Below are 13359 nucleotides of genomic sequence, written 5' to 3' on the forward strand. Positions count from 1 at the left end.
GAAAACAGAAGCAGAGGGAATACTTCCTAATTTAATCTCTGAGGCCAGCATTACCCTAATATCCAAATAGGCAAAGACATTACAAAAAAAAAAAACACTATAGACCAATATCTCATATGAACACAGATGCAAATAACCTCGATGAAATATGTTAGCAAGTTGAATCCAACAATGTATAAAAAGAATTATACCATGTGATCAAGGGGGATTTATCCCAGGTATGCAAGGCTGGCTCAACATGTGAAAATCAATTAATGTGATCCATCACATCAATCGGCTAAAGGAGAAAAATCACATGATCATATTAATAGACACAGAAAGAGCTTTTGACAAAATTCAATACCGATTTAGGACAAAAATTCTCACTAACTAGGAATAGAAGGGTACTTTCTCAACTTGATAAAGAACATCTACAAAAAACCTGTAGCTAATATCATATCTAATGGTGAAAAACTTGAAGCTCTCTTGCTTAGATCAAGAACAAGGCAGGGATGTGCCCTCCCACCACTGCTTGCTAACATCATATAAGAAATCCTAGATAATGCAATAAGACAAGAAAAGGAAATTAAAGGTATACTGACTGGGAAGGAAGAAATAAAACTGTCTTTGTTTACAGATGCCATGATCATCTATGTAGAAACTCTGAAAGAACAGACAAAAAAACTCCTGGAACTAATAAGCAATTATAGCAAGGTTGCAGGATACAAGGAAAATTAATTACTTTCCTATACACCATCAATGAACAAAATGGAATTTGAAATTTAAAACACATCAACATGCACATTAGCCTCCAAAGAATGAAATTCTTGAGTATAAGTCTAACAAAATGTGTACAAGATCTACATGAAGAAAACTATAAAATTCTAATGAAAGGTAGCAAAGAAGAACTAAATAAATGGAGAACTATTCCATGTTCCTGGATAGAAATAGTACTGCCAAGATGTCAGTTCTTCCCAACTTAATCTATAGATTCAACACAATCTCAACCAAAATCCCAGCAAGTTATTTTGTGGATATTGACAAAGTGACTCTAAAGTTTGTATGTAGAGGCAAAAGACCCAGAATAGCAAACAATATTGAAGGAAAAGAATAACATTGGAGGACCAATACTACCCGACTTCAAGGCTTACTATAAAGATACAGTAATCGAGACAGCATGGTATTGACAAAAGAATAGACAAATAGATCAATGGAACAGACAGCACTGAAATAGACCCACATAAATATAGTCAACTGATCTTTTGCAAAAGAGCAAAGGCAAAACAATGCAGCTAAGACAGTCTTTTCAACAAATGGTGATGAATAACAACATCCACATGCAGGAAAAAAAAATAAAGAATCTAAACACAGACCTTACACTCTTCATGAAAATTAACTCAACAGACCTAAACGTAAAACAGAAAACTATAAAACTCTTAGAAGATAGAAGAAAACCTAGGTGACCCTGGGTATGATGATAACTTTACTTAGATATAACACCAACGGCATGATTCATGAAATAAATAATTGAAAAGTAGGTCTTTATTAAAATTAAAAACTGCTCTGTGAAAGACCGTCAAGAGAATGAAAAGACAAGTCACAAACTGAGAGGAAATATTTGCAAGAGACATTTGATAAAAGACTGTTATAAAAATATACAGAGAACTCTTCAGTCTATTGAGTTGTTCTTACTGTTATAAGACAATGAACAACCCAATTAAAATATGGCAAAAGATCTGAAGAGACATCTCACTAAAGATACAAATGGCAAGTAAACATATGAAACATATGAAAAGATGTTCTGAACTTTGTATGTTAATAAGGAATTGCAAATTTAAACAATGAGATACCACTACATATCTATCACAATGGTCAAAATCCCAAATACTGACAACACCAAATGCTAGTGAGCATGTCAAACAACAGGAACTCTTCATTCACTGCTAGTGGGGATGCAAAATGGTACAGCCATTTTGGAAAACAGTTTGGCTGTTTCTTACCAAACTAAACATGCTATTATCATACAATCCAGCAGTCAGGATCCTTGGTATTTACCCAAATGAAATGAAAACTTATATCCATGAGAAAACCTGCACACAGATATTTATAACAGATTTATTCATTATTGCCATAACTTGGAAGCAACCAAGATGTACTTCAGGATGTGAATGGATAAACAAACTATGGTACATCCAGACAATAAAATATTATTCAACACTAACTAAAAAGAAATGAGCTTTAGGGTTTGCCGGTCAGCTCAGTTGGTTAGAATGTGGTGCTGGCAGCACCAAGGTTGCCGGTTCGATCCCCGCATGGACCACTGTGAGCTGCGCCCTCCTTGAAAACAACAACAAAACAAAACAATGAGCTTTCAAGCCATAAAAGACAAGAAGGAAACTGAAATGTGTATTGCAAAGTGAAAGAAGCCAATCTGAAAAGGCTGCATACTGTTTAATTCTAACTATATGACATTCTGAAAAAGGTAAGACTATGGATCCAGTAAAAAGATAACTGGTTGCGAGGGATTAGGGGGGTAGAGAAGGATGAACAGCAGAACAGAAAGGATTTTTAGGGGAATGAAATTATTCTGTATGATACTATAATGGGGGATACATGTCATTCATTATATATTTGTCCAGACTCATAGGATGTACAGCACAAAGAGTGAACCCCGAATGTAAATTTTGGACTTTCGGTGAGGATGATGTGTCATTGACTGTAACAAATGCACCACACTGTGGTGCAGGATGTCAACAGTGGAGGACGTTGTGCGTATGTGGGGATAAGGGGTGTATAGAAACTCTCTGTACCTTCTGCTGAATTTTGCTGTGAATCCAGAACTGCTCTAAAAAATAAAGTTTATTAATTTAAAAACACATATGCAAATTAAATCCAACATACAAAATGGACAATACATAACTGTGACTAACTGGAGTTTATCTCAGGAATGCGAAGTTGGTTTTAACACTTTTACAACTTAATAAGAAAAATGGCCAAAACAGACTGCATCTGAGTTTTGCCTCTTCTGGATGGATGAAAAACTAGACAACTAGCGTCACCAGGCACCTAAGAGACATAAATTCAAATCTCTGAAGGATGGCATCACCTAGCCTTCAAATTGTTTTCTATATATGATGTTTCAAATATTATATCCAGCACCCAACAAAGATAACTAGGCACATACAGGGATAAAACAGCATCTGCTAATAAAATCTAGCAGTAATAATATTCAATACAAACAGACCTATAAATTTCCAGACATTGGAATTATCAGACAGGCTAAGAAACAACTATAAGGCCAAGCTTGGAATTTCAGCAGGAAACTATAAACCGTAAAAAGTGATACAGCAAATTTGAAAAAGAACCAACTAGAAACAAGAATTGAAAAACACAAAATTGACATTAAGACTCAATGTATGTGGCCAAAGGATCTGTATCCTTAACATGTCCTAGGTAATCCACGATGTTTGGGAACCAGAATCATAGACTATTACAACAAATCTTAAGGTTCTCATTTGCAATTTTCTAATTTAGCTTCTATAATGCCTCCAAAATTACTTTCCTAATACATGAATTTGGTGTCTGAGTACCTTATTTTACAGTTTTTTTTATAAAACCCAACTCTACCCTTGTGGCTAATGACCCATCACCATCTACCCTACAGTCAATATACTGGCCTACTAAACAAGTCTTGTGCATTCTTGGATTGCTCATTCAATTTCTTCTTTCTGGAATGACTTTCCCCATCTTGTCTACTGGTGAACTCATGCTAGTACACTTCAGAACATACCTCACATGTCATATCTGAGAAGAATTAATAACTCATCTGTACTCTCATACTTTGTTCACAACTCAACTATAGTACTTACCACATTAGATTAAAATTATGTATGAACCTCTCCGCCTCCCCTTCTCTCTCTCTCTCACACACTCACATGCATAAACACACACACACACACACACACACACACACACACACGGAAATAATTCAAAGGCGAGGACGCATTTATTTATATTCCAAGAACCATGACTATTGTATCATACACAATAAATGTATGTTGAATAAAGCACACATTCATTGAAATGAAAGCCAGACAATCTTAGAGAAGAATCTAGAAGTATTCAAAAATTTTGTCCTTCAATTTCTGCTAGAGAAAAGGCTTCGAGTTTGCTAACATGAATTCATGCAATAAGTTGGTGGCAGAATGATATTCTACTATGAGTATACTCCGATGCCTTGGGCTCTGCAGATAAAGGGATCTACCAGAAAGGTATACTAGGAGGGCAATGTGAGAAAAGATCAGACTATGGATTCAAAGGGAAGATGCCAGGAGTTTTTAATAGCTTCTTAAAGTAAAATATGGGAACTGGGGATAGTGAAGAATAGAATAGGAGCTTCTCTTCCAAAGAATATGAAAACCAAAATAGCGTGGGGGCGGGGGGAGAGGGAGAGAGGGAGAGAGGGAGAGAAGGAGAGAGGGAGAGAGGGAGAGAGGGAGAGAGGGAGAGAGGGAGAGAGAGAGAGAGAGAGAGAGAGAGAGAGAGAGAGAGACCTGACTTTTAGATTCAGTGGACAGTAAACACTTCTCCTAAAGGGGTTAATGTTAAACCCACAATCAGTAAGTAAACCTTCATGTTTCTATATGCTGTGAACAGTTTATAGAGAGCCAGATTAATTTCAGAAATGAAAGAAGATGCCCATGTGGACATCTTTACCATCTCAAGACCGTTTCTGCTCAAGATAAAGAGGCTCTCTTACACAACTTGATCCAAGAGCCATGGAAACCATCATGCTTGAAGTAGAGAAGGTTAAGATGAGTCTAATGCCATTACTAATCCTAAATTTTATTCCAGAATCTGTGAATTAGGAGAGATAAAAACCCATCCCATAATTCAAGCTTAATTGAAACCTTGGGGAAAAACATTTCATCACCCTCTGGCATATTGGGGTGCTTTAGTAATTAGTAAACTTTATGTTGGCAAAGTTATTAGCACAATTTTGTTTAGCCTAATTTGAAGCCTAACATAATATACAAGTCTGACACAAAGATAAAATGAATACAACTTTTAATATAACTTTGATACTCAAACTGTATTTATGGAATCAAATAACGAGCAGTCAGAGTATTTTCAAACTGCAACCCATTTCTAAGTTTGTCTCTGATCACAGGAAAAAGTGTCCCCCCAAATCCTACCCAGCTCAATTTGATAACTTTTTGTTTTCATTCTTTCAGTTTTCTTTAGCTAAGCTTCTCTCTTCAGGCTCATTCCTCTTCCCTCTCCCAGAAGCTCAGGCCCAGAGCTCAGGCATAGGGCCCTCAATCTTCAGACCACACAGATTAACTTACAAAATCAATTTAGTCTCACATAGGAAAAATATAATAATTTATCATTAACTATAAATAAAGAAGACACATGCATCTGGAAAAGGAGTTACTCACTACCTTTTCAAGGTGACAATACATTAGGTAAATACAGATGAAAATAAAACATGCGAGGGTGTTAACAATTTTAAAGACTTTTCAAAAATAAATTCTGAACATAGTCCAGCCCCTCCACAATTTAACAATGAAGGAGGTAGTTAATTTTTGCAGTACTCACCAAAGGTATCTATATTTAAGCATAATTAAAGCAAATGAAATGTTCTCACATGTTTTAATGCTACACATACTAATAAAGTTAGTAATAAAAAAATTAAGCTCTAACACTTTCAAAATGTTGTATATTTAGCTATCGCTCACAAAGCACATGTATTCTAGTCCTTTCCATGTTATTATTCCTGCAATAAAAAATTTCAAAAGCAAAGGCTTAAACTGAGGAGAGTGACCTATTCTACTTTTAGACAATTTGAAGTGCTGAGATAAAAGAAATCAGTAATTGTTTTAAAACTTTCTTTCTTGCCTGTCAAAAGTTATGTGAAAGTGATTCAACCACTCAATGAAAACTTCACTCAGAAAAAAGCATGAGCGATGAAAAGCCTGAAAACTTATCTATGTACTACAAACTCATTTTCTCATTCAAGATGCCAAGATAAAAACAGTGCCTAGCAAAAAAAGATTATTTTCTACTAAAAGATTGTCAGTTTGACATAACTAGGATATATTCAATCTAATATGCAATTATACATAATATGGCTCATTTGTAATCATTCTCACTTGCAGTTTGGAGGTCATAAGACAAACTATGTAGCTCCATTCCAGCTTCGGCCTTAATTTAGAAAAACAAAAACTTAGGTCAATTGACCTACAATATAACTGAAATACTATTGATAATTAATAGATGCAATTTTTAACATGGCTCACCAACTGGTTCAAAAGGCCACAAGCAGGAATTTCACACCTGCAAGAGAACACATGTGATAATCTTCATAAAATAATAATATGAATATGCATGTGATTTGGGAATTGTCGAATTAAATGTCAAACTTGAATCAGTTTCACCTTGCTCTTCTCCTAATATGATTTTTATGGTTCTTATTGTTAACATGGAGAGCACTAATATTGATCAGACCCTAAAAAAATTTACTATAAGAGTCAAATAAAAAAAAAATTTAACCTACAATTAATTACCTTTCCCTTATGAACTTCATGTATCTCTGAAAAGTTATAGGTGTAAAACATGTAAAGTTAAGTAAGGCAAAACAAAAAATACACATACACATATAAACGGTGGCATTTTGTTTTTGAAAAAATATATAGAAAAATATATGTAACGATATATATGTAAAAATAATAAAAGCGTAAAAATAATTACGTTTTCCACACAAAAAGAAAAATTTTAAGGCCTAAGAATGTGGAGGTAAAGTAAAATGAGACATATCTTCCTATAATGTTTTATATTTTACAAACAGTATGTAACCTTGCTTTCCTATATAGTTACGTTATAATCTTATAGATGTCTTTCCACTAAAAAAAGAAAAATTCTGGGGCCGGCCTTATGGCTCAGGCGGTTGGAGCTCCGTGCTCCTAACTGTGAAGGCTGCCAGTTCGATTCCCACATGGGACAGTGGGCTCTCAACCACAAGGTTGCTGGTTCAACTGCTGGAGTCCCGCAAGGGATGATGGGCAGAGCCCCCTGCAACTAAGATTGAATACGGCACCTTGAGCTGAGCTTCCGCTGAGTTCCTGGATGGCTCAGTTGGCTGGAGCGCAGGCTCTCAACCACAAGGTTGCCGGTTCGACTCCTGCAAGGGATGGTGGGCTGTGCCCCCTGCAACTAAGATTGAACACGGCACCGTGAGCTGAGCTGCCACTGAGCTCCCGAATGGCTCAGTTGGTTGGAGCGCATCCTCTCAACCACAAGGTTGCCAGTTCGACTCCCGTAAGGGATGGTGGGCTGTGCCCCCTGCAACTAACAACAGCAACTGGACCTGGAGCTGAGCTGCGCCCTCCACAACTAAGACTGAAAGGACAACAACTTGAAGCTGAACGGCACCCTCCACAACTAAGATTGAAAGGACAATAACTTGACTTGGAGAAAAGGCCTGGAAGTACACACTAAGTTCCCCAATAAAGTCCTGTTCCCCTTCCCTAATTAAATCTTTAAAAAAAAATAAAAAAAAATTCTGGCCCAATAACATAATTTTACTCACACTTAAGAATATGTCAACTCCTTTCTCAATATCTGCTGTTAAAAAAATAATAATCCGGGGACGGCCCGGTGGCGCAGGAGGTTGGAGCTCCGTGCTCCTAACTCCGAAGGCTGCCGGTTCGATTCCCACATGGACCAAGGGGCTCTCAACCACAAGGTTGCCGGTTCAACTCCTGAACTCCCGCAAGGGATGGTGGGCTGTGCCCCCTGCAACTAGCAATAGCAACTGGACCTGGAGCTGAGCTGCGGCCTCCACAACTAAGACTGAAAGGACAACAACTTGAAGCTGAATGGCACCTTCCACAACTAAGATTGAAAGGACAACTTGACTTGGAAAAAAGTCCTGGAAGCACACACTGTTCCCCAATAAAGTCCTGTTCACCCTCCCCAATAAAATCTTTTAAAATAATAATGATAATAATAATCCTATGAAATAATACTGCTATTCTAAACTCCTAATAAATCTTACTGCTTTGCCACTCAGAAAGTAAGGCACCTTTACAAAGCTCAAAGGAATTTATTTTTCCTTAGTACTTTTTGTACTGTTCACTTTTTCAGGCAGTTTTACACTGGAATTACTAGCTACCTTCATTTTCTACAGCTTTAATATCTTAAGACCCTACCCTAAAACATGGCAGATGTGTCCTAACATTCTTCATGACTGGTAGTATCTTCATTTTTGATTTCTGATCCCAAACACCTAACAGCTACTTGAAAGGAGTATGTGGTAAAGGATACAGTTTTATATTCATAATGCTGTACAGAGTTTAAAAGTCAGGGTTGTGAAAACTTGTCTTCAGGTGGGAACAGAAACACAAAGTTGTAAATTTACTATTACTAATAAAAGATTATCAAGACCACCTTGAAAATGACAACTGCAGGGAAGAGGACAAATGGGGAGTAGAGAGCACACACAGAAATAAGAAAAGAGAAAGCAGAAAGGGAGTGGCAGAAATATGTCCTTATCTTGATGAGAGAGAGACATATTTTGAGGGTGGAAAAGGGTCAGAAGAACAATGACTTCACTATACATCACATCTCCCAGTATGCAAAAAGAACCATGAAAAAGGCACCAAAATACATACTAGTACCTCCACACAACTGGAAAGCTCAAAAATTAAATGCAGTATCTGGAAAAACCACCATCTATAAAAGGCCAGAGAGAAGGCTGCAGAGGACAGCAACTGTATTTCAACTCCACTCCTGCTTCCTATATGAAAATAAGAGTTGTTCTTTTCCTGACTAGGCATTAAATTTTCACACAATATATATAGAAAAACAGAGAGAATGTGGCTTTCTAAAAACAAAAAGAGCCGTTTAAAGGCATACAGCAAATCAATAAACAGATAATTATCCACCCAGTAATTTATTTAGACATCTATGGTAAAAAAACAAAAACAAAAAACGTTGCATAATGTTAGTTTACATAAAGATATTAAGGTATATGCACATGCATATTTAACGTCAACTACCATAAAATAGGAATACAAACCTTCAATAGCAAGACCACTGTTTTGCCTCTAGAGGGCGAACTTGGTCTTCTGGAAAACTCTAGATAAAAGAGGTTACTTTCAGACTTTACCCCAAAAAAGTTAAAATTTAAGATGTCGAGATAGCAAAGATTCCCGAACTTTCTTGGTTAACAGTGTCCTTAGTGTCTCAGTAATTTTTTTCATGGTGCCCCAATGCAAAACTTGTTTAATAAAAATACCTAATTGTTCTGTTTAATAATTACAGTAATTATGTCCAGTAATTTAATAGGATTCATGTCCTAACCATTGGTCGCCATCTGGAAAAACAATACACATAAATTGAAAGAAAAAGTTCTATTTCATTCTTAAATAGCATTCAATTACTAATTGTACAGTATGACTACTGTGCACCGTACAACTTCACAAAACTTGAAATCAGATTGGACACTATCACCCTCATTTCCTGTTCCACATTCTGATTTTTATCAAAGCAACCTCAGGAAAACCAGATTTACTAAGATATGCCACAGAAAAGAATACAGTGCCATTTAATGTTGAAATTGCATCCTACCGCAAGCTAACATCCGTATGCCAAAGAAGCCTATCCCTGCGTTTGCCATGGTTCCCCTGTGCATTGGCTGCAGCACATGGGGTGCCTGGGGACACACCTTGGAAATAAGCATAGTTTTAAGTTCCAGCAACTATTTACACTAGTCAATACTTCAATTACTTGTAAATAAAACTAACTAATAAAATTAACAAATGTTTTTAAAGATCTAAAAATTATTTTCTTATATTACTTGAGAAACCAATTTCTCTTTTGAGTAGTAAAAGGAACACTATTAAATGCTGGCTGTGTTAAATCTGATAAACTACAACAGGGAAGGAGAGAAATAGGAAATTGCTTATATATCTCCTGAGCAACAACTTAACTAAAAAATGCTACAAACTGATCCAGTCTCACTGCTTTCTAGTCTCACTGATTTCCTAGTACTGAGGAGCTATAAGTTCAGAAGTCAGAAGACCTAAAATTCTTAAGAACTTAATAATATAAATATTAATACAGATATTAAAAGGATTGGCTACTAAATTACTAGAAACATTATATACCCACCCATCTCACAAAGTCCTTGGTTAGGCAGAACACCGGAAAAGTAACAAAGAAAGAATTCAACCTCAAAATCTACTCAGTTTTTTCTTTTTACTATTTTGTAAGTTCACAACTACCTATATCCATAAAATCTGTGCCATCAGCAAACACTACCATATTCAATTAGAAGCATGTGACAGAGTAGTTAGCTAACAACAACAAAAACACTACTTAAGGAATAACTAGGAAACAAAAAATCAATGTTCTATTACTTTAAAGAATTTTCACAATCACAAAAGACATCCGAAACCGTGTCATGTTTTAAAAATATATATTCAAATTACCACAAATATCTATAATCCCCAAATTTTATATGTAGAAAAATACAAATGAAAGCAAAATATGGTTAATTATCAAGAAAAGAATATCTGAAAAGCTAAGACAAACCACATAGCTCTATTAGTACCTACCTGCTGAATAATTTTGGAAGTTTTCTGAAGATTCTCTCTGGGAGGCACTTTACCAAATAATTTCCAACCAGGAGCACTATGCACAACTGATTTGAGTTCCTTCGTCCTTTTTGGAAAAAGGTTTCTGAAACACAGAAAAGTTATATGAATTGTGTTTTTGGTAACCAGGGAAATACTTAATAATAATTTCTAAAGTATTTTTATTCCGAAGACAAAAAATACTTTCACATAAAACAATTTCTACTACTTATACTACTATTAGACAAACAAGAGTCAATGAAGTATACCTGGCTATATAGAAATAGGGGAAGAATCAACAGAGACATTAGAGAGATAAGCAAATTGGGAAGAAAATGACAGCTGTAAGTAAAATGTAAATATTTGCTTTTAATCAGCTACAAAGTAACTAGAATTAACTATCCAAGCACTTGACAATAAAAGTCAAGAATGTGAGAACAAAAAAGTTGAAGAGAACCTGTATAAAATATGTAAAGGATTAAGAAATACAATATTTTGTGAAAATACTATTTATTTTCAGTAATGTTATTGTTTGTAATAAAATGGTATCCACTGATCCTCCATTACTCTAATATATATATACATAAATTACATAGTTTTTTCTAGGACATGTACAAAAAAGCTTATTGCGAGAGTCAACATATAACTAAGGAAGAAAGTGTCTATCACTGAAAATCTAAAAAAAACCTACACACAGATCAAGGACTTTATCCATTATCTCCATGCCCATAACAACCAATCAAGATACAGACTTGGAACAGAAGCTTTCATACTAACAACTAGCTCTTGGGGTGGGGTGAGGAGTTCCAAAAGGAACAACCAGTTTGTTTGTTTTCCTAGAGCTACCACCAACTCGAATCACTGACCAGAATCAGATCTTTAAACACAACCTTAATTGTTTCAAATCCAAAAACCCATAAATGGCTTGTCTCCTTACAATGTACGAACAAGATTGTGCTAATAAGGGGGAAAAATGGCATTTCATTCTCTATATTAGAAATGCAAAGTTGCATATATAATTAATTAAAGCAGGGTAACCATAAACTAGAAGGAGATAAGCATTTTTTTTTTCAAATTCAGTAAAACACAGCTTCAAATAACATGACCTGGCTGAGAAAACAGACAAAGCAGCAGAACGAGGAGACCACAAGTGTAAGATGGTTATACTCAAGGAGAGTAATAACCATAGATCAGAAAATTCTCCATGTGCAGAGTTTTTTTCAAGGCACTTTTCTGGGGTGATTATGTCTTTGTACCTTTATCTATAATTAGATATTGTAATTCCTACCAAACACATTCTTATATGAAAAACTAGAGGCTATACACATTAATACTGTATATCAGAACTGTGTAAATTACAAAACTCTAAATCACAGCCAAAATGCCAAATATACATGAATCTTTCAGTCAAGACTGTTAGAAATGACCTTGCATCACAAGAAAACCTGTTAAGGCGTGTATGTGTTTCAGTGTAAAATTAATTTATAAGGATATTTTAGACTTCCAAAATTAAAGTCAAGGAATACTAACTTCTTAAACCAAACAAAAGTAGGTCTTTCAATGGATGTAGTTTCTGAAGAATCTTGCTATGACTGGCAGAGATAAAAAAGAAAAAAATAATAAATAAATAAGCTCCACAATAAAAAGTCTGGTTCCAATATGTATTACAGCACAATATTACAATCATAAGAAGTTTGGAAAAAAGTTTAAATTCTCATTAAATCGTCAAAAACAAAACAAAGCCCAACCCTTAAGCTTATATATCCAATAAACTTTAGTTACTATAAGACATTTCCATAAAAGAAATATGAGCCCACATTGTATCCAATTGCTAAGAAAGACCGTCAGATAATGTTCCACATTAATTTCTTATGCCACTAAGAAATTTTGGATTGGGTTTTCTGGTTATCTCCTGCCACGTAAACTATTTATAAATGCAGCTAAATGGCATAACATCTGCAATGAAAAGTAATTCTAAAATATCGTTACAAATACATGGAATTGTACTAAAACAGCATTACAGATCAAATAGGCTTCTACTAGTTAACCTAGGAACAGAACCACCACTTCATTAAATCTTAAAGGGAAAAAGACAATGAACGGTCTAAGTAGGCCAAAAATGTGTCATATGGTTGTTCTTCTCATGTACCATTCCTTGCCCCACCCCCAACCCCGTGTCAGGGACAGGTGAAATAGAGATCCCAGTGCAAATAAACGTGTGGGACTAGGTTCCTCTTCAATATCTTCTCAAACCAAAGATAGACAAACAGGCAGACAGACACACCACCACCACCACCACAAGCACCACCACCCACTTCCCTTTCTCCTATCCCCCAAGATATTTAAATTTCTTAAATTTAAATCAACACCAAAGGCTTAACAAAACAAACAAAATGTGTTGAAGAACCCACACACAAAAGAGAGGACAATTTTTTCTGCCTGCATTCTGGAGGTAGAGCTTGACTGTATGAATGAGATTTATATGGCAGTGCTGGGGAAAAGGGTCACTCTCATTCTGTCTTCTTCTAGTTTCAGGGGAGAGAAACTCCCAGCTTCTCTTGGCCCCCTTATTCATCTCTACCTGTGGGTTGAAATTTGGTGACAGACATTATTGCCTAACAGTAGAGAGAATTCAGCTTGTTCTGCTTTCCTAATATGAGGCTAAGTTTTCTCTGCACCCTCTGTCTCCCATCCTCACAGGAAAGACCTTCCTGTGCTAGTAACCAGCTGGATAAATTTG

General features: G+C 35.7%; 1 protein-coding gene across 2 annotated transcripts in view; it reads right to left on the reverse strand.

The window, feature by feature from the left end:
• The window catches only part of TBC1D12 (TBC1 domain family member 12), an 83833-nt gene that overhangs the window by 49232 nt on the left and 21242 nt on the right, over nt 1–13359 (reverse strand). The window contains exons 2-3 of one of the 2 annotated variants that reach the window (XM_088791944.1): nt 10602–10725; nt 9062–9145 (exon numbers count right to left, since the gene is read on the reverse strand). In XM_088791944.1, the coding sequence (XP_088648070.1) occupies nt 9062–9145; nt 10602–10725 (208 nt within the window). The remainder of the gene's footprint in view (nt 1–9061; nt 9146–10601; nt 10726–13359) is intronic. The other variant, XM_019739838.3, reaches the window with a different exon arrangement.

This window comes from Rhinolophus sinicus, chromosome 15 (assembly GCF_057876585.1).
Source record: "Rhinolophus sinicus isolate RSI-liver-muscle chromosome 15, RSI-T2T, whole genome shotgun sequence".
NCBI lineage: Eukaryota > Metazoa > Chordata > Mammalia > Chiroptera > Rhinolophidae > Rhinolophus > Rhinolophus sinicus.